Here is a 23,338-nt window from a genome sequence, read left to right on the forward strand (position 1 = left end):
ATTTGTTTTAGTCTTTGTTCCATTTTTCTATTTTTACAAGGTTTCTTCCAAAAATATATTATTGATTCTATTCGTAAAATGGATATAAAACTTAATTATATAATCTTTGCAATTATTATAATAATGTTAATCTTAAAACGCTACACTTTACAAAACCTTCAACAAGAAAATAATACAAAAAGTGACCCAACAAATAAGATCTAACAAATAAATGGGATGCCCAATTATCACTATTTTATTTTCTTTAGTATTAAAATGAAGATACTTAACAAATAGGATCTAACAAATTAGATGCCCATTTATTTTTACATAAATTTTCTCTATATTAAAAGGATAGTAAATTACTCAAGCATCAAATCAATTACTCAAGCATCGAAGTCAAGTTGGAAAGCCCATATTTCCATTGGTGATAATTCTTTTATAGGCTATCCATCTTTTATTATTTTTTGCTAAGAATCTCATGGAGGTATTATCCATGTTTTCTACTTTTCAATCTAATCTCTTCATTTTCGGCCCAATTATTCCTATATTAATTTTCCTTTCCTTCGTATTCAAAGAAAGAAAAATTACTAAGCATCAAACTCAAGTTGGAAAGTCCTTATTTCCATTGGTGATAACTCTATTATGTGTTCTCCGTCTTTTATTGTTTTTTTGTTAATAATTTTATGGGAAGTATTATCTTCTCCTTCCACTTTCCAATTTAATTTCTTCATTTGTGACTTCTCCATAGCTGCAGAAAGATTAAGCTCCACGATCTTTTTAACCTGCACAATCATGAAAAAATTGTTTCATCAATTAATATGGTTGGTTATAAGGAACATAGTACTTATTTTAATTTTAAGATGGCTAAAAACCCACTCATTTCAAATAAAAGAGAAAATAACAAGAAAATAATTTTTTTTTATCTTTTCTTAACAGATAAAATTATTTTATTTATGATAAAAAATTCTTACATTTGTAAAGAAAAAATGGCCAAAAAGCCTCCTAAAAATCACAATTTTTATTTTTTTTTTAAATTCTTTTTCAAACCTAAACTATTTTATAAAAGATAAAACATTAACACTTATTGTCATAGTAAATTATAAATATAATAATTTAAAATTAATAAGTTAGAATTATATGTATATATGAATTATACATTTACAATTATCCTCGAAAATGTACATAGCTAAATATTTAAATCCATACATCAACAACGATATTAAAGATGTGAATCCAAAGCTTCTTACATGCAAATTCATTTGCATTCAAGGTAAAAAAATAAAAACTTCATATGTAACTGAAAAGCACAAGCAATGATAGTTGAACGTGAGCATGCACGCTTAAGGCATCTGCAAACCAAAAAAAAGGAGAGATACAAGACGAAAGGATGAACAATAAAATAGGCAAACCATTGACAATGAGAAGCAAACAAAAGAGAGGACAGCCAATGCTGTTCTTGTACCTTGCGGTCTGCAAATAGTTTATAGATATCAACAGTTACTGTCTTCGAAAAAATTGCACTTTCGCCAACCTGTGCATGCACAAAAAGCACTGTAAGTACTGAAGCTGCCACCTATCAAATTTCTTTCGGCCCCTTCGCTCTCATCGAGTCTTCTTGTTGCGGTCAGTTGATTAGATAATAAAAATTAGTACAACTACGGCATTTTCATTGTCATGAAGTTCTTCAAAGATCTCTATGTAATGCAAGGAAGGTGACAACTACTACTGAGTTGTTTCGTACCTCATAAAGATGTGCTAGACGCAATAAGGTTTGTTGATCCTCCAGTTCCTGCATTCAAGATTGCATAATTATGTGTGTGAAACATAGACACTAGAATGTTTAATGTTTAGAAATCATGAATAGGCATATAGCTTTTAGGTTTATTCCATACTTAAAAAAAAAAAAAGCCTTTATTAGTAAGAAAAGGGTAAATTACATTAATGTCCAGAAATGACCAAATAGGTCGTCGATGGGTATCGAAAGCACCACTTATAATGATAAGTCAATGCAGAGTGTTGAAGGTAACTCATAAAGAATAAGGGTCGCGTGAAAATACCTGTAGTGTAAGGATGGCGACATTAGGTGGTAGCTCATAGTCTTCTGCCATGGCTGAATATTGAGGTTTCTTTATCTGATTTTGTTCACTATCCTGTTCCATTAAATATAATGGACTTCCTTAGTGATTTATTTGTCATTTAGATAACCATAAGCAGATAAGGCCGCAACAATTTAATTTATCATATTAAAAGGAGATATTTTCTTCTCTTGAAAACACCATGAACATTATTTCATAAGCACTGGCTTGATTTGAAACAAAATATTTAGGTTTATCCATTGCTGGGATGAAGTAAACAAATATCCAAAAAAATTGAAACCTCCTTTTGGTAGAAAGATAAGTGCACCGCATTAACTGGCAGGGGAGAGCGCCATTTTCCTAGAATAACTAGGAGACTTTTTCAGAAAAAAAAGCATAATTGTATTATATTGAGACTATATAAAGGTTCCAGATAGTACATAATCAAGCTATTTAAAAACTGGAAAGCTTTAAACTTAGAAACAAAAACTAGAGGATATGTCCCTGCCTTAAACTTAGAAACAAAAACTAGAAGATATGTCTCTCCATGAAGGAAAACCGATCTGAGCTGATCCACATCAAAAACAGATACATAATAACTGGGAGACTTATCTCTTAGCCTCCTCAAAATGGTTAACAATAAATGGAATCCCAGTAAACTTACTGGTATTATGGCAAATGAAAATTGAAGAGGAAGCAGTGCTTTCTGTCCCTTTGTACGCCTCCATTCTGAAGCTTTTCCCACAGAATTGACACTTAGATAGATTCTACCTTGAACCTGCATCATCAAAATAATAAATATATCAATGCATATGCCATTGCCAGAAGAATGCTATTAAGGGGCCCTAGGTACTATGGTCTGTGGTACAGAAATTTAAAAATATTTTACTGACAATAATATTGTAACATTATCTTTATATTTACAAAAATTTGATTAAGAGTTTATGTTTTTTTAGAGATAAAGAAAAAGGTTAATGGTCAAGATTCACATTTCTTTATAAATTACTAATAAATAAGGTGATATAGTTTTTCTTAAATAATAACAATAAATTATCTTATATTTTTAAATAACAATTACTAATAACAATCTCACTACTAATTTAACAATTTAATTATTTGATAAATTTTCTCATCTTGTTAAAAAAAATATACATGCTAAAAACAACCATAAGCAACACTTACCACAAATACTATAACTTGCTCCGAGAAGAAGAATTGTATGTAATGAAATGAAATGGTATGGTATTTTAAGGTCCACGAGACTAAAAATAGTCTATGAGACCATTAGTTCCCTGTTTTTCGCTTTTTGCAATTCAATCATTTTCCTATTCAAATTGATGATGAGCTTGCCCAACCTTCCAACAATCCCCTTGCTAAAAAGACAATGCCAAGAAATTGATGCTAACATGTTCTCATAATTTTCTCTGATGTCTTTGAATGCATCACATTCCAAAATGAAATGTTTTCCCGATTCCACTGCCCTAGACGTGCAAAATGTACACACCTGTTCTTCCCAAGCTTCTTTAGGCCTTTTCCAAAGTCTTGTTTTACACCGAAGTTGATGCGAGTTGGTCCTTAATTGAGAAATAAGAACCTTTGCCTTCCACGAAATGCTAGCTCCAATGAACTCTTTTTGTCGTAGATCACACGTAGGGTTAAATTCCTCAATGTAGTATTTCTTTTGTCTACCCAACTCTTTTCCCCATACCTTTTTACGAAACTTCTCCATAACAAAATCCTTTAGCTCCTTGTTATTTGTGGGACAGGCATTGAGGTAGATATTCCATTTTTGCATCCATGTGTAGTTTTGTTTCATCCATGTTTTCTTTCTTTCACTCATGCCTTCATTGAAGATAACATTAGGCCATCTACCTACTCTCATTTGCTCAATTCTTTTTAGATATCTTATGAGCCGCACCATAGCAATTGCTTCGATGGGAGTTGTTCATGTTTCACTCAACATTATCTCATAAGGTACTAAACTTTTTATTTTGAACTTGCTCATGATCAAGCGTTTTTGGATTTTCTCAATTTGTTTCCATTTTGAGATGGGGGTGCTACTAACCCACAATTCACACCCATATAACATCACTGGACAAATTAGTAGTCCAAAAAGAACTTTAATCATTTTCCAATCCCATAACTCTGCTGCTCTACATCTATTTTGAAAAGCATATAATGCTTTCCAGCCTCCTAAAATTCTCTTCTTTCTACAGTCCTCCCAAATGAGTTTGTTGTTGAAATCAATCCCGAGGTACTTGTACTCATTTACTCTTCAAGAATGTTGCCTTCAAAGAAGAAAGTATGCTAGCTCTGCTTCCTTTTATTAGAGAAAATCATTATTTTGGTCTTGCTAGTATTGACTTGCATCCCCACTACTCTACAATATCATCAGCATATAAAAGAACCTTTATCACAAACTCCCCCAACTAAACACCATCTCCACCTTGCAGATTTAGCCACTCTTCCAATTTACCAATATATAAACCAAAAAGAGTAGGGGATAAAGGGCAACTTTGCTTGACTCCAATGTCACTTCTAAAGCTTTCTGAAATACCTGCTGAGATTCTAATCTTGACTTTCACTTCTTCCTAAAGTCTATGGACAATGGCTCTATAATGCACAAGAATTTGAAGTTCTTCCATTCTACGCCACAACTTATCTCTAGGGACTGTGTCAAATGCTTTTTTGAAGTCAACAAAGCAGCAAAATACTTCTTCTTTGTCCTCCCAAACCTTTTCAACAATGTGTCTCAACGTGATACCATGATCCACTGTAGAATGCTTCGGCCTAAAACCTGCTTGTCCTCTTGCCCTCTTTTCTTTTACTTCTGCCCACTTACTAATTCTGTTTTCTACCATGCTGCTGAAAAGCTTTGCAAACAAAGGATTGATCATAATTGTTCTATAGTTGGATAGATTATTAATGTCTCCACTTTTAAAAAGGGGTATTGCTAGGCTAGTTGTCCAGTCTCTTGGGAATCCTTGCTGAATGATGCTATTGAATATTTCCATGATGTGCTGTGCCAGAGCGTTCATTCCCCATTTTAGATACTTTGCTTGTAGTTCAACCAATTCCTTTGCCTTTCTTGTTTTCATCTTCTTAATTCCATTCTCCACCTCCTGTAACGTGAAGAGCTTTGAAGTTGTGTTGATCCTGGGGGGGCTTTGCCTCAGATTCTTTCTCATAGAATTGTCTTGCATATTCAAACCATTGATTGGCTGTAATATTATGTTCAATTTGCTTCTTATTTGGTTGCAGTTCCTGCCAGAAAATCTTTGGATTATTCTTGCTTAAATATATTAACTCTTCTCTCCTTGTTTGCATGAACTCATCTTTTTTCCTTTTTAGTATATGCTTATATAACTTTACATTCATCTTCTCCTTTCCTGCATTTTTCAAGGTTATCCTTGCCATTTTGCATTCCTCATCAAACCAAGCATTTATAGGAAAACAATTTGACTATGATTTCCTATTTTTTGTTCTTTTGCACTTCTCAAGTGCACTTTGAATTATATTTGTTAACTCAAAACTATTGAAACTTTTGAAACCAGTTTTCTCCTTTTGAATTAATCTCTCTAACATTGTCTTGAAGATAGTACTATTTTTTTGTGTTAGAATAATTTTGCCCCTTGATAATGATTGTCAAAAGCATTGGGTTTTCCTCCTATGCCGCCTTTCTTCTAACCATGATAACCTTATATAAATTGGGTTATGGTCTGATTTAAAGTCCAAAATATCCTCTCCAATATTAACTTCATCTATCTTTTCTATCAAGCTTGTGAACACAATCACATAGTCAACGACACTTGCCCCATTGTATGTGTTGCAAGTGAAGTTCCCAGACCTTTTCCATCTATCTAGATCATTGCAAATAATTAAGTTGAAAGCCCCACACAGTGTAAGCAAATCCTCTCCAAAATGATTGCTAACTTTGTCATCTTCTGAACACCTCACCCATTGGGGATTCTCCTCTTTAGTGAGTCAAATAGGATTTTTATACTCTTTGCAACAAAGAATGCTAGCTTGATTATTTGTTGTTCTAGCATTGAAATCTCCCACTAAAAGAACTTCTCCTTGCTAAGAGTACACGACAATATCTTGTTTTAAAGTTGCCTAGGGATCCTTGATGTCCAGCTCCTTATTTTTGTAAGTTTTCGAGACTTGAGGGGCAAAATAGCATACTGCAATTCTTATGTGATTCTCATTCTCTGATATTTTCAACCATAAATATTATTTATTTACATCTTCTTTAATTAATTGAATGTGACAACCTTCTTTTTCTTTCACTAAAACTAGTATTCCCCCATACCCTTTGCCATTTTCTGCTATCTTGTTCCAAACTCCAACTTCAAATAACTGTCAAACACAGAGGTTTTGCAACAATCTTGCTCATGAGTTTCTGTGAGACAAATTATGTCTCTACCTTCCGCGATAGGCCCTAACCCAGGTCCCCTCCTCCAAGGGTAACCTCTACAATTCCAACAAACTAAACTTAGATAACTGCTACGCAGTTTGGCACATAAGACTCAAATTTGAGTCTTCACCCCTTTTCATCCATGTTGCTCTTGTTGTTTTCGTCCCTATTATCGAATTCTTTGTTTTTTCTTTACTGCCAGCTTGCTGCCTTGTTTTGCCCAGAGGCCCAAACATTGCAATAACGACTTTACCATTGTATAACCATGCCCTTTTCCCTTCATTTCTTTTTGTTCTAATTTTCTCCACTTCATCCCTTCTCTCCTCTTGTTGTTTTTTGGTTAAATCTTCATCGAGGAAGAAGTGTGAGCCTTTCAAGAGTTTCTTTTTGCCCAAAAGCTAGTGTTTGTCTTGTACGCTTTCCATGGTGACTTTTATGGGTCGAGGTCTCTCTTCACATATCCTCCCAACCCTCCTTGCTTGGAAAATTTGCCCTTTCCAATGTAGTTTCTCTTTCATAAAGTCTCTTGTCAAATTGAGAGTGCTTTCATTCTTCCCATAATCTCTTATTCCCCTGATAATAAAGTTTGTTTCCCTGTCTTTTCTTTCTTTGTGTTCTATTTCTTGTGCTCTATGAGCACTTGCATCTTCTTCTTCCTCTATCCTTATGTAACCATTAGCGTCTTCAACTCTAGCTTTGATTTCTTTTGGATTGTCTTTCCTAATGTTCCTTTTTGCCTTCTCTTTGGAAATGTCTGTTTGCTGAGATACTTGTGTATCTACCTGAGTTTGTTTAGAAATTATCACATCCTTGTTTGTTGTTATTAATTCTTTCATGCTTTGCCACGTTGTCTTCATGCTTTGCCATTCTTGTTTTCCTGTCTCTAGAGCCTCTTGTAACATTGTTACATGTTCTTTTAAAATTCTATTACCTTCCATTAGACATCGGTTTGCAACTGTGATCTCTAAAATTTTGTGGTCCCTTCCCTGTTCTTTGGCTTCCAAAATCTCCAACCTTGTCCTGGCCTTCATTAGTTCTTGGACATATAGATCTGATGACCAAGTAAGAGGTGTAGATGTGGGACTGTAAATGATTGATTCTTCTTTATTTTTGTTGCTCTTATTTATTTTCTTTCTCTGGATCGGTTTTCTTCTCATTTGTTCCCATTTAAGGCAAGCAAGCCTACACCTTAAAATGCCCTGATATTGCTTTGCATTTACCCAAATCCACTTTCCTGTTTTGTCTATTGAAGTAATTTTGACTTGACCCAAATGATTTGTTTCCACAAAACCTGAGATTTCCTTGTCATTTTTAGAATTTTTAACATTTACTTGATGTACTAGCTGCTTCTGGGAGTTTTTTTGATCAGTTGTTGTAGCAAGTTTATGAATACTCCTTGCAAGTTGGGAATAAGATAAAGGCTTCTTCTTATGCTTGGTTGAACAAATATTATTTTTGACAGGAGTTAAAACCTTGGCAGCTAGATCATTATCACTTTGGATTTGAGGAATGAAGCCACCAACCTTCCAGGTCTTCCGATCTCCCTGTTTGACTTTTTCCAAAGTGGAAGAAGGCAAAGTAGCTGCCGCCCCACCTGTGCTTTGGCCTGCCGGCATGAGATCTAAAGTAATGAGGTCCACCAGCGTCATCCCTGCCTCCGGATCCTAACCTGTAGCCATGCTACCTGCAGCTTCTTCTGGTATTCCATTGCCCATCATCAGCGCCGGCTGGTTCTTCATGCTTGATTTTTATCTCAATGTCAACTCTTTCCTGGAGTCAAAACCCCACCTACTCTATAGGGTAACTTCTTCGCGAAAATCCTCGGTATTTGAATGATATTCCTTCTCTGTCACTGAGGTTTTGTCTAGTTCTTCCCATGCTTATGCTCTACCTCAAGCTTTTAGAGCTTCCGCCCATTCCCCAATATCGCCAACATAAGCAACACTTAAAACAAATACTATACCCCTAGGAGAAGAATCGTATGTATACATGCATCGAAGTTCTATTCCACTTCAAATGTCAAAGGTGTGGTCTACAATTGACATATTCCTCGACTTCAATAAAAATCATTTGTATTCTATGCTTTGCATCTTTGTTATTTTCCACTTGGATGATTACAATTTTCCCCCTTGTAATACCAATGGATAAGAATGCTATGGGGCTGATAACAAGCCACACCATTCCAATGGAGCCTAAACCTGTGAGATCACAGGGGTCTTCTACCCCTCCGATGATACTGTTGTGGAATTGCTAACTCAAATCCCAGGACAGGGTTCACCTTTCCAACAAGCAGACCTTTGTTCCTATACAACAAGAAGCCACTTTCCTAAGACAATGAGACACATGGCACATCAACTTTTGTTGCTCTTGTATTTGGGGACAATCCCCTATCACAAGTTTCTTCACGAAGAAACAAATGGTAGAGGATACATTTTTAGAGGGGATGATCGACAGGAATCTAGTGTTTCCGCCTCATCTTCTACAGATAAATTCAATTGCACATGGAGGCACCTTCCCTTTCCTTTGCATCTTCCTTCGAGGAATCATTTCTAGGCATTTATATTGTTAGCATCTGTCCAAAGCAGTCGCTCTTGTATTTGGGGGCAATCCTCTATCACAAGTTTCTTCACGAAGAAACAAATGGCAAAGGAGACACATCTTTAGAGGGGATAAGGGGATGATAGACAGGAATGTAGCCTTTCCTCCTCAACTTCAACAGATAAATTCAATTGAACATGAAGGCACCTTCCCTTCCCTTTGCATCTTCCTTCGAGGAATCCTTTCAAGGCATTTATAGTGTTGGCATCCTTTCAAAACATTTATATTGTCTAAAGCATTTATATTGTCATCTTCAAAGAGTGGTTTAGGTATTATTTTAATTTTTCTATAGTCTAATTTAATTGCTCTAAGTTTCGGAATTTTTTTGGTATATATATATATAGATATATTTTTTATCAAATTTGTTCGAAATTCTATTAAAAATTGTTGGAATCATAATTTATATTTGTGAATTTTGCATAATTTGAGTGTTTCAAAAGTTTTCTTGAGTGTTGAATTCATTTATACATTAAAACAAATTTTAAATAACATAAAAACAATATCCTATTAAAAATTATTTAGCCCAATTCAAACCAAAAACTCCAAAACATAAAATAATTAAACAATTTCTTTTCTATTATTATTTAGATTTTAAATTATATCCTATCTTTTTATATAGTGGCCATCTTATACATCACTAATATATTCATAATTACTTATTCATGTTCAAATTTGAATTTGAAAAATTCACCTTGTCATAACCTTGAAACATAACCTTAACCATAGTATTTATTCATATTCATTTATTATCCAAACACATTGGATAGGTTAACATTATAATAATTTAATCCAAACAGATTTCTACTTATATGAAATCTATTATATATAAATATAATACTCGTTGGGTGGCATAGGTATATAATTTGTGTGGGGCCTGTGGATGGGCTATTTGCTTTGATGTAAATGGCCGCTAAATGCGAAGGGATTCCGTATTGCAGGATGCCTGATTTTTTATCACCCTTCTAGTTCTGGCAAGCCGTATCCTATGAAGAATTTCATTATTCTTCATTTTTAACATTTTGATTGCAGAGTACCTTGAACGTAGCCGTTCATCTGAATATTTACAGAGTGCATTTATTTAATTTTCGAAATAATTGAATACCAACAAATTCCTGTGAAAAACAAGGAATTTACATATGAATTTAGGCGTCGGGACGAACTTGAAAGCGTTTGTTTGTCATTCTTTGATATTCGGGAAATAGCAGAACACGGTGACATGTTCATATTATCGCACTTAGCAGATTCATTTATCTATTTGGGTTATTTGTTTTTCAGAAAGAAAAAGCTTCATGATTTATATTAAGAGTATATAAAAGTCCAGATACAAGCGAAGGCATGAGGCCTTGATGCAAATTATACAGAAACCTGTTACTGTCCAGAATCAGCATTGCATGGATCTTAGAGATAAACAAAAATTATGAGTGCATGGCACTACAGAGACTTCAGAAAGAAGGAACCATCTAAATCAAGATTTTAAAATTCTGAATTTAACCAAAAATGCCCCTAATGAGAAAGACAAAAATGCCAAGACGGAAATTAATCCTCAGAAGGCAAATATCCCAAGATTTTTGTCAAAATGAAGTCAAGAGGCAGACTGGAATTCTGGAAAATATGATCGTTCCTCCACTTCCAAAGGAACCAGCAGGTGATGATGAAAAGAGAACGCCAAGAGGGACGTTGCGCACTCCACCAGAAGAAGGCATCCTGAACAGAAGGAAAAACTCTGTGAGAAAAACCATAGATTAAAGACAGCACATACCAGATTGAGGAGGAAGCGCCACATTGGAAGAACATATGAAGGTTGGATTCAGCACTGTTGCGGCACATCTGACATTGGCTCGGCCCCTGCCAGCCTTTCCTTTGCAAGACCTCCCAAGAGAGATTTCTATTTGAGAAAAGAAGCCAGGAGAATAGAATCATCTTAAGCGGGCAGGAGGCTTTCCAAAAAGGGGGAGGAAAGAGAGGCGAGGGAGGCGGCCGGACCGAAGAGAGGGCTGCATATAATTCTTTAACAGAAGTTAGAAGGGCAGGCTTCTCAAGGGACCAGATGAGTTCATCAGCAGAGCCCGATTGCAATCTTCCTTTGCTGGAGAAACTGTTGACAGCCGAATCCCATGAGGGACGAAGAGAAGGAGGGATGGATAGATCATCTGCGCTCTTCCAAACAGGTGCTTGAGAAATCCAGGACTGAATTAACTTATTCCATGTAAAGAGACCTTTTGAAAGGAAGAAGAGAACCAAATCTGGAGAGATCAACGATTCCAGATTATGTTGCGTTGGATCGAGGCCGATAAAAACACTGGAACCGGATGAGAGGGACCATTTAAGATTTTCTAAGAAGAAGGATTGAAGCTTTCTGAAGCTTTTCCAAATGATGGAGCCGGACCTGATTCCCAACGACTTCCTTCTGAACCAGAAGACCATATTCCTCCCTTTAAGATATTTTTGATTTATAATGCTGCTCCACTGGCTTTTACCATAGATACCTCTGATAAGCGATTTGCAGAGAAGAGCTTTCCCAAAAGAAGACATATTCAGGAGGCCCCAGCCGCCCTTCTTCTTCGGCTTTGATAATAATTCCATCTTTGCTAAGTGAAACTTGGACTGGATAGAACGACCGCCCCATAAGAAGTTTGCTGCCAGAGAGGTCATCTTTTTTGTAATAGAAGAAGGAAGAAGGAAAAGGTGCGCCCAATAAACCGCCATTTGAGAATTATTTGTTGCACATTAATAGAATTATTTTATTTTATTTGTCTCCTCTGGTTTTTCCTTCCGCATTTGTCTATGCGAATCTTCCTCTATGCATTTTTCTAAATAGGGTTCTTACTTTTTGCGACCATGTCTTTTTCTGTTGCGATCATTTTACGATACTTCTAGCTTCACTCAAATTATTAGGTGTTGTTAGCCTGATAATGGATTTTAATCTCGAAAAATACCATTTTAATAGTTGATAATGTATAAAATTGAGAAATCTAATCATTAAGGCTTCAATCATATCATAATTAGATTGGTTAATTGCTTTTGTTTGGTATAAAATGAATGCGGAATAAGGCATATAATAGGTAGGGTTGGTTTGTTGAGTGGATTAAGCTGTTGAGAGATTTTCTCAACAATACTTTCTTAATTTGAAAATTTTTAGATTTGATTAGTACTATATATGTGGGAGGTATTTTGATTTTGCAGTGTAATATATGAATTGTTTTTGTATATAATCTGGGCACTGTGAATCTCAAATTCCTAAATTGGTATGAGAGCCTGTTTTGGCTTAATTTCCTTATGGGAAGGCCAAGAAGATGTGAGAGGCATGAGAGCTGATCCTCTGTACATAAATTAGCATAGCATAGGTGTGTGTTTTCTGTTGTGATAGAAAATATTTTTGTGTGTTGTTGTCTTTGTAAGTGTAAGCTTGCAATGTGGAGTTGTGAATTGCACCACATTAGGGGAGTTTTGAGATATAAAATGGGTCTCCTAAAGAAATTATAAAATAATAGTGGAAATAATAAAATAAGATTAGATTACATCATCAAATTTTGGAAGGAAAATAAAAAGTTGTTTTTTCAATTCGTATTTTCAACTTATCTCCTTATGGGTTTATTCAAATTTCGAGCGACAACACTCATTGGATGCAAAATTTGATTCATCATCAAAGGAGTACCCATGTTGCATACTTTCGATGGACCTTGCTACACGAGAAATGAGAAATTGAAAGACATGATTGCAATCACGTTTTTTCATGTATTTCACATTTTTCGTGTAGCAGGTTCCATCGAAAGTATGCAATATGGGTATTCTTTAGTTGAAGAATTAAATTTTTCATCCAACGAATACTCACACTTGAAATTTAAGTAAAATCTTAGGGAGATAAATTGAAAATACGAGTTGAAAAAGTAGTTTTATTGTTTTATTATTTTTTAATCTTTTTACATTTTTACTCCAAAAATGGTGAATCATCCCCCATGGTTGACATCATCATTTTGAATCCTATTGGTTCTTAAAAAAATTATTTTGGTTGTACATTTCTTTTAGGCCTCAAAATACCCCTAATCTGGTGCTCATTTTTTTGAAAGCCATTGTGAGCCGCAAACCTATGGTGGATCTGTTTGAAACATTTGGTCTGAGCCATGGGACACTCAGTGTTGTAAAGTTTCATCAATTACATGTTCAGTATTGTGGAGAACTTGCGCCATGTGAGTTGTCAACAATTTTCATATTGCAAGATCTAAGATCTGTTGCATTGACAAAGTGTTGTTTTATTGCCATGGCTACATTGGAATAAGATGTAAGATCCCAAACAACAAAATAATCAACAGATCTGGCACATTTAGGTGTTCTAATAAATGCACTTTCAACCAAACACTAGACACAAAGGGATTTGAAAAAAATGCAACCCTTATTTCAATTGATACTTAGGAAACGAGACATGCCCAAATACAAGCAAAATAATGAAGCCCCTACCTCGGCATACACGACTGCTCAATACACAAGAAAACAAAGACACTGAAGCACAAATGTGAATCTGGATGGATCCACCAGACAAATTACACCCAGTTTTTGTCCCTGGGATCAAACTAGAATTGGCCTCGCCAAGTTCTCAACAAATACAAAATAGACAGACAACTCGGGATGCTCCCACTGTCTAGCTCCTATCCCCTTTTATAGGCTTGATGGACTCTATAGAAACCTTATTTTATTGTTTTTCCTTGAAAAGCAAAGGCAAATACCATGGGCAAAAGCCACGGTAAATACCATGGGCAGATTCTGTCCACTTTGACCATATCAAGAAAATGAAATATTACAAATCCTCCCACCCAAAGATTGCTTACCCTCAAGCAATCCACTTCTATCCATAGCAAAAGCATCTGTATACTGATCCCAGGATCCCATACAAACCAGCTTGCTTTCCCATGCTTCCACACTAAATGATCTTGAATGGATCCTTCGATACCTGGATCCAAAACAATTCTCAGGCCAATCCTGCCCTCAATAGATTCACTTGGATCCCAATGCCACCTAAGTCCAAGGACCTGTGGGTTATTCTACCATCTCAGCCCTTTATCACTGTTCGTTCCTAGGAGCCCAAGTTGCAATATGCCCTTCGCTAAGAGTATCCTTCTAGGAATCATCCCATCAATAGAGTTCTAACTCATGATCTGGAACGAACAAAGTTCGTTCTTCAAGTTAAATACTCCAAAAGGCTTGGAATATGTAGATCTCCATTTAGGATACAATAATATATATTAAAATGTATGAATGAGAATGATGATACAAATAAGAGTGAGAGTCTGCTTATATACCCTAGGTAGGTGTCCCATTATGAATAATCATGTCCTTAGGGACATATATTTTCATTAACTAATTAATCATTATTTATTATGTGTTATTAATATTTATATTTACATTATTTATATCTATATTTTATTCATAACACCGCCTTCCTCTTCAAAAAGCTTTGTCCTCAATGCTTGCTAATAAGACGCTTTGATCTCTTTTTCTGTTTCGAATGTCTTCTCGCCTCAAAACTTTCATTTTCATTGATATAAGACGATATGATATTTTCAGTGATAAATAAAATTGTCGCACTAAGAAAGGATTTGACCATCCTAAATCAATCTTCTGTAGAATCTTTTGGTTACTAGAAACTTGTGATGAATTGTCATCACTAGATTGATTATGATGACATCGACATTCTTGGGAACATAATTTTGTTGTTTATGTTCTAAGTGATACAGATTCGAAAATTGATTGAGATGTGTGTGGCAATATTCTGATTTACTTCATGAGACAATGTTGTTGAGTTGGTTACAGAGCCTTCACTTGGGATGTTCATCGTCTAAACTACAACATCTAAATGTGTCTTTTATTTAACTGGCTTGTGTTCTTCTTGAGTTGTGATATTCACTGGATCGATATTTATTCCTTTCCCTTCAACTTGTACTTCAACATAACGTCAAGGACAAAACAAAAGGAGGTCTACATATTCCAAGTCTTTTGGAGTGTTTAACTTAAGAACGAACTTTGTTCGTTCCATAATCTCTCGCCAATCCATCTCGTGGTAAGGATCTAATGCATGAATGCCTGCACATGGAATAATTCTACTACGTTGATGTTGCTTGATGCTCAATTCATGTTGCTCCACTCAGTCATCCAACATGATCCATTTGGAGAATTCTGCCCTGTTCTCCCCAATGTATAAAGACAAGTTGGTAGTGCTGCAAGCCTTATTTATGTACTCTTGTAGAGGGTTGCTATAGAACTCACAATTTTACTCCTCTTGTTGCCTTGTGAGGGACTTGAGTCGTTCCTCAACACTAAGCAGCCTGGTCATTGATTCGGCACATACCCTATGAGCTCCTCAATTTTCCTATTCTCCTGTAAGAGAGTGTCTCAGACTGCTCAAACTCTCTGCTTCAACATCATAAGATCTGTCATGAAATGCATGACCTTTTCCCGAAAGTCCTCTACTGGCAATTTTGGTTCCATGCTGAATTCCTCTGTATCTGTCTACACCAAATGCTCAACTATCATAACTCTAGCTTGAACCTTTGACCAACTCTGTAGAAATGGCTTATCCTGTATACTACATTTTTCATGTTTCCCCTTATGATCATGCTCATCATGTTGGTTTACCATTACTGGCTCCTCACTTAAGTCTCCTTGAATGTCTTCTTCCTGGCCTTCTCCACCTATGGGGACAATTTGTTGTCCATCCTCTCTAGTTGTCAAACATGGATGCGCTGGTAGACTCTTATTTACACTTAATTGCTCATACCATTCATGGATGTCCTCCTGGAGCTCTATGGACTCAATTCTACAAGAGTCTACCGTATCGTTAGGAAGAATTACCTCCTTCCTTTCCCCATGTACTTTGTCAAGCTGACTGATTATCATTAGCTTGTCCTGCAAGTCTCTCTGAATAACATTGTGTTGTTGCTCACCATCCTTACTTGATTGCTCGAATCCTTTAGATGAATCCTCATGATCTAGAGGAACCTCCTTTTGTTCTATCCTTGTTGCCTCCTTCGTTTCACCTGGACATGAATGGTTAAGTGCCCAAGGTCCCTTACAGATAAAACATAGGCCTCTCCTTCTTAGTTCATTCTTGCTACAAGTTTTATTTTCTTTGTTCTTGCTTCCTCCATCAATCCTCTTCAACTCCTTCCTAGTCAGCACTCCTCTGAGCAATTTTATGTTTTGCATGACCAACTTTTCAACTAGATCATCGGCGGTTGGTGAAACAATTAGTTCCTTTCTCCAAATGGTCAACAATTTGGATCCTAGTATTTTACAAATGTCAGCATGTCCTTCTAAGAACAAGTACACAATCTTTTGCATGCTTGTTTTGACCTAGTTGGGATGAGCTGATGTAATGTCAGTAAAAAAGTTTCAGAGCATTTGAAATATTAAGTCACCGCATTCCAAATTTAACATAAAGGTGCCATGACTTCTAAAATTTTGCGCCGCTTTTGAAAGGTAGGAAGCATAATGTTGTCCAACCCTTGAAGGGTTTCTACTATCAGCGGCAATGTCTCTCTCATGATATCATTATTGTAAGGCGATAGTGACGATGTTAAAGCCATGGTCCTGCTGAGCCAAGAAGCAATTGTGAGCTTGGCCTCTTCATAAGGATTTTCCCAAAATTTGCGTTGTATCAACGCAAGCATGAATGGTGTGAGAGCCCAATTGAGTTTCTTCCATTCTAGTTGCCCCACCTTGGATAGACATGTGTCTAATTTCTCTAAGTTACGAAGGTCTATCACTGACTTGGTTCATTGCAACTATGATCCAAGTGCGAAGAGCTTAGCCTCTCTTCCCTGTCCTTCCTTAGACTCTTTTCAAGAAAGTTCTGTTGCAACCCATAATCCTTGAGAAAACAATTCAGCCAACAAACAAAAATTTGTCCAAGTGAGGTTACATAGTGAGAGTTTTGACCCTTAAACTTCTTGCAACTTGTCCCAAGCTTCAACAAACTCATCCTCAAGATTGCCATTTCAAGGAAATCTTCAAATCAGGAGTAGAAATGTCAGCTGGCTCCTTGATGCTCAGAGTTCGACCCTCTATATCTGAAAAGCACATATATTGCTTGGTCTTCTAATAACACAGTCCCTAGAGACTCTTAATAATTATGCCCTCCCTTTTTAGACAGAGATCAAGACTTCTTTGGGGTACTAATATTTCTGAGAATTGGTGAATGATTTATCTCTTGGAGAAAAGATGACAAACACAACCTTCCTTGGTCATAAACCCTGTTTTTAATGAAAATCTGAAAATTGTGATTTATACCTGTCTTGCTTCAGATATGGAACGTATAGGCCAGGAAAGGACTAATACACTAATCCGGGTAGTTTGGCCTCCATAAACCAATCTCAGTCCCTCTAGAAATTGAGACAAATCAACTTTTATTTATATGAGCTCTCGGCCTCTCTAATTTGGGATTGGAATACAAATTTCTCGGCCTTCACTGTGATATTTCTATATTTAATTCGGCCCTCTTATACATTCTGAATACGGGATTTCCTTCCACTTTGATCCTCAAGTAGATAGAAAATCAATTAATATTGATAAAAGATGAAGCTCGTCACTTAATAAATTCAATCTATGGCACTGTCAAGGAGAAATGCAAACACTGCTTCTTGGCATTTCTATTCTCTGAACTTGAGATGAACTGAATGCAGCTTAATCCTGATATATGCTTAGAAAATAACCATCAAACCCCTGGTATTTGATCCACTAAATGGAGATGAATTCGTCCTTAGCACTAGAAGTTCTGAACACAATCAATATTTAATTTCGGAACAAGTACCTCTCCCACAAATCGAGCTCTCAACAATGGTAGAAAACAATTTGGCCTTATAGTATTGATACAAGCTTAACTCGGTTGCTCGTGAATTGGATCGTTGCTTCAGGTGAATGCTGCCCTAGATCTGCAAGGGGAAAAAAAGCTCTAAACTTCAAATAATTTTCATGGCCTTTGCAAATTAAATTTCCCCTCGAATTAATAATTCGACCATCCAAATGATATTTTGACCCTCTTATATAAATGATTTTACCTCTCCGTCCGTTTAACAAAATAATTTGCCCATTGGATAAAATATTAATTAGTTGGCCTAAAAATTCAAACCTTTTCCCCTTTAAAATTAATGTTTTCACAACCCCTTTTTATTTAAAAAAAGAAGAAGCATGCCTCGGTCTTAGACTTCTGCATAATGGATGTAGGGTAGCGTTACTCAGCCTCGTGGTCAAGCTACTGCGCACAGAGTATGGCCTGTTGGCCTATAAACAAATTTTGGGTACGAATGGCCTTCTCGAATGGACCCTCGGCTTTACGGATTTTGATATGAATGCAGTGGTGAATACTTGCCGCAAGGACGTGACCTACAACAATTAAAATAAGTCTCGGCCTACTGAAGTGCTGAAAAGATGCGGCCCATGTGACTAGATCTTCCACTGAAAGTATGTCTCAATCTGATAGGGTTTTATGGATTAAATTCAACTTCCAGGAGACGACCTTTCTTTTGGTACTTTGACAAAGAATTTGAGATCACCAGCAAATAACAATAAATCTCCTGCAATCTCCTGCAGATAAAATTATTCATCCAACTAGGGTAGTCGCAGAAAACACCGAAATTGGACGAGTTACTAGCTAGGGTGATTATGGAGAATCATCGAAGACTAGTTTCTCTTGATCTTCAATTTGCGATAAAAACACCTTTAGGTTAGCAAGATGCACAACTCTAATACCATTGTAAGATCCAACCAACAAAATTAACCATCAAATCTGATAAATTTAGGTGTTCTAATAAAAGCACTTTCAACCAAACATTGAACAAAAAGGGATCTGAAAAAATTGCAACCCTTATTTCAATTAATATATGAGAAACGAGACATGCCCAACTACAAGCAAAATAATGGAGCCCTTGGCTCGGGATACACAACGACTAAATACACAAGAAAACAAAGACACTGAAGCACAAACGTGAACCGGGATGGATCCACCCGACAGAGTACACCCACGGGGTTTTCATCCTTCAGATCAAACTAGAACTGGCCTCACTAAGTTCTCAACAAATACAAAATAGATAAACAACTCAGGATGCTCCCACTGTCTAGCTCCTATCCCCTTGTATAGGCTTGATAGACTCTCTATAAACCTTATTGTATTGTTTTCCCTTGAAAAGCAAAGGCAAATACAATGGACCGATACCATGGGCAAATGCCGCGGTAAATACCATGGGCAGCTTCTGTCCACTTTGACCATATCAAGAAAAAGGAATCTTACATAAGATTTGAGAAAGAGAGCCAAGGCTGACCAGCATGACAAATTGGTGAAGGATTTGGTGTTGCTCTTGCATGAGACCACCCTCTTCACCTCTGGGTTCAGTTTGGTGGAGCCAAACACATTTGCTGCCAGAACCCTTAGAATGTTGAAGCTCGGGCTTAGCATCGAGGACGATGCCACCACGAGCAGTAGCACAAGACCAGAGAGAGAGTTCATTAAATATGAAATTGATATGGGAGAGATATGCTTTCATCGTGCGAGAAAGCCTAAAGTATGCCTTAGTTTGGTGTACGAGCACGACAAAGACCTCGTATGGTTTGACTCGACTGAATTATGGTAAAAATCACCCCATACAATGTGTTCCATACAAACTTCACCATGTGTTGGTTGTAAGTATGTTTTGATATGCCACAATTATGTTTATGAAATGATCCTTACACATCCAGTTTGCTGCAATGGTTTCGGTAAAATGCAATAATGGTGGTAAAATATTTATTTCGGTGTCACTGCTGTTAGTTTTGACTTTGTTCCTTAACGTGCAATGAGTGAGGTCTCTTTCACAATGCAAAAATTATCAGCCCTGCATTACATATTAGGCTTGAAGGCTTGATAGGTGATGGCCAACATATGGAGTTATAACAATATGGGCAAGATGCAAGATGATGATTATTTATTTTCAATGTCTTTGCAATCCTGGATTTAGTAAAGCATATTGAGATTCACGACCTCAATTTGAAGTTATTTTGTTAGAATTTGTGACTCTAATAAATAATAGGGAAGTATGGAGATCCAAGACTACCATTAATGGAATTTGGTCCAAGGGCATATTGAGATTCACGACCTCAATTTGAAGTTATTTTGTTAGAATTCGTGACTCTAATAAATAACAGGGAAGTATGGAGATCCAAGGCTACCATTAATGGAATTTGGTCCAAGGATAACATGTGACGGTGATGATGAGTTTAAGAAAGAGTTCTTCATACTCTTCCAAAGCAGTGATTAGTAATGTTTTGTTTTGTTTTCTAAAAAGCGCAAAACTAATTGATGAACAAAGTAATATAATTAAATTAGTGGTTCTCGATGTTCTTTGTTGCCGAGAGAACATATCGCTATTTTGATTATGTGAGTCGTTATATGCTGGTGGGTTTTGTTGTCCTTCGGGCTTTAAGAGCATCAGTTACAGGTTATTTTTATGAGTTCCTTGTGTGTTAGAAAGGTCAATTGTATAATTGATGGCTGGATACACTCAGTGTCCAGACAACTCACCTATATAACTATCAAAATTGTAGTTCGCTGCATTTTTTATAGATGTGAGTTAGTCCATAGGGTGGTTCAGTGTCGAGATTGTCCTTTGGGAAGTCATGAAGTGTCAATTCTACAAAGTTCATCAACGATGGTCAGAGGCAATGATATTTTAAATGGAGGTCAAGTGATAGGTCGAAGTTGGGTCGTAAAGAAAAAGCGGTGTCTACGAAATTCCAAAGCAAATGTGAGTGTTGATGAAGACTGGTCAGACAAATATGACTTATATGTGAATTGTATTAATCTTTGTAATATTAAATTTGTAATGTAAGCATTCAGGGAGGGACTTGGAATTAACTCTTACAATAGTATATAGACAGGTTTGGTTTGTTAAGAGATTTTCTCAGCAATACTCTCCTAGTTTAGGATCTGTTGGATCTCATTAACATTATATATGTGTGATGTATTTTGGTTTTGAAATATAATATACAAATCGTTTTTGTGTGTAATCTATGTACTATGACTCTTCCTCACATTCCTAATTAATGAAACATGCCGTCTTCAAATCTTTTAAGAAACCTTTTATGAACATTTTCCAATGGTTTAAAAAACTACTAAATTTTTTAAACCATGTCAAACAATCATAAGTATCACCTTTTAATACAATGATTGCTATTGATATCTTTTCTAATTCATCATAAAGTGGGTTCATAGTGAAAATCCTCTCAATTTTATTAACCTACATTACTGCCTTTGGGGTATCCCATTTTTTTTATTTATCTTCATATTTTTTTAACTAGTGTAGGAGTTTGATCTTGGTCGTGGTTTTTTTAGTAAGATTTGTATTAATAATGCATCTACCCTTTTAACCTATATGGCTAAGCTACTCACGAACCATTGATGTTAAATGATGACCACTGTAAAGTTGAATCCACCTTTGTATAAAATGCAAACATATGCTGGAAGGTAACACTCAAATATGCATAGATGGATCTGGTGTTAACAGATCCTACACTATCATACGTGCTAAAAAAATCCCAAAATATCCTAAATCACACTATAAAGACCAAGATGATCATCGTATTTCAGACTTGATGAACTTACTTCATTTAAAGTATGATGAATGACAAAATATCCTATTTCAAATTTGAGGTATGTGAAATTTCAAAATTTAGAAAATTTGTTAATTATATATATTCTTCTAAAACGATATCTCCATATCCTGAAAGCTTGAAAATGGAATGCCCATGCTGGTATCTCTATTCTCTTTTGAATCCATTTGTAATGCAATTAAAGAGTAATATATATTCATGAGAAAAGATGCAGCTTATATTAAAAAAATACGATTAAAAAATAACATGAAAATGAATATATGCCTACCTAAAGGACAAGAGAAAAGGCTTGAGGTCAGATTGTGCCTTTACAGAAAAACCAGTTTTACAACATTCAACTAGATATGCTGTCATGTTTTCTCAAAAAGCATTTAAACCAAAAATTATGAACTGTGGGATGAAAATTGAACTTACTGCCAAGCCTTCACAAGTCCTATTATTGTCAAAGCATATGGTCTCATTCAGATTTTCAGCCACACCCTTGTTATCATCATGGAGCAATCGCCTGAGCATTTACAAGTGAGTAGCAGTTAGTAAAATACATGATTGAAGAAACATAAATAATAACAAGTCCGATGAAAAATCAATGTCAACCTATGTAACATGATCTCTAGTTCTCCATCAAAAATGCTTGAACCGCCGATGGAACGATCAACAAGTAAAGAAAGATCTGTCTTATTGTCTTTCAAGTAGATGCCTAGATTTAACTGCACATTCACATCACACAAATTTTGAGGTAAAAAGTGAGTTTCAAAACCAACCAAAAAAAAAAAAAATGTGTTACCAACATCAAATTTAAAATAACCAATAGGATTAGATATGATGACATCAACCATAAGAAAAAAATATTTTTGGAGGGCAAGAGAAACATAAAATTTTTAATTGTATTTAAAACTTTCTCCCTGTAAGGTTTCTCAAAATTCAAATGCCTATACAACTTATTTCCTTACCAGGTTTCTCAAAATTCAAAATTTAGGCATTTGTTGAATGTGGAATTAAATTCCACATCCAATGAGTTCCCACTTTGCATATTTTTAATAGAACCATTGTGAGATAAATTGGAATAGAAAATATGTGGTAGATCTATCAAAAGCATGTAGAATATAATTCTGCATCCAATGAGTACTTACACTTTAAAATAACTGAAAATACACTAAAAAATTAGTTTGTTTTTTTTGCTTTGAAAATTCATTACTCTTATTTTATTATTTTAACTATTTTTTTTAGAAAATCCATTTTAAACCTCAAAATTTATCCCATAACAATTAGCTTGATTACATACATTAAACTTAAAAAAAAAAGGTTAAAAATGGTTCTAACAAGATGCTCAATTCACACCAGTAAATTTGTTTTATTCAGGAACAAAGCCTCGCTAACATCTGATAAGAAATCCATTAGTACAGAATTCTTATGAACTATCACGTACTCTCCTCGCTTTTTCATATTAGAAAGTGATATTTCATAGATAGTATACCAACATTTTTTAGCGTGTCACAAAATCCTGGAATCTTGCTTAACATGACACGATTTACTACAGTAGTGAGCACCATTAGGCAGTTCTGTCTTGATTGCATATTATTTTTTAGGTGCGGAAATTAATATTACAAATAAATCTTGTCTTTTATAAACTCAAAAG

The 23,338-nt window shown here is 35.6% G+C and overlaps 1 protein-coding gene across 1 annotated transcript; it reads right to left on the minus strand.

The window, feature by feature from the left end:
• Window positions 1–212: 212 nt before the first annotated feature.
• Window positions 213–22,411, minus strand: LOC149225746 (alpha-mannosidase-like). The gene is made up of 7 exons (XM_089375142.1): window positions 22,297–22,411; window positions 22,117–22,207; window positions 2,722–2,835; window positions 2,040–2,132; window positions 1,724–1,771; window positions 1,445–1,513; window positions 213–764 (listed from the first exon to the last, which is right to left on the minus strand). The coding sequence occupies exons 1-7, from the start codon at window positions 22,305–22,307 to the stop codon at window positions 570–572; spliced, it is 621 nt and encodes a 206-aa protein (XP_089231268.1). The 5' UTR covers window positions 22,308–22,411; the 3' UTR covers window positions 213–569.
• Window positions 22,412–23,338: the final 927 nt, after the last annotated feature.

This window comes from Pinus tabuliformis, chromosome J (genome assembly GCF_031772625.1).
Source record: "Pinus tabuliformis cultivar Carrire ecotype Pingquan chromosome J, CPIR1, whole genome shotgun sequence".
Classification (NCBI taxonomy): domain Eukaryota; kingdom Viridiplantae; phylum Streptophyta; class Pinopsida; order Pinales; family Pinaceae; genus Pinus; species Pinus tabuliformis.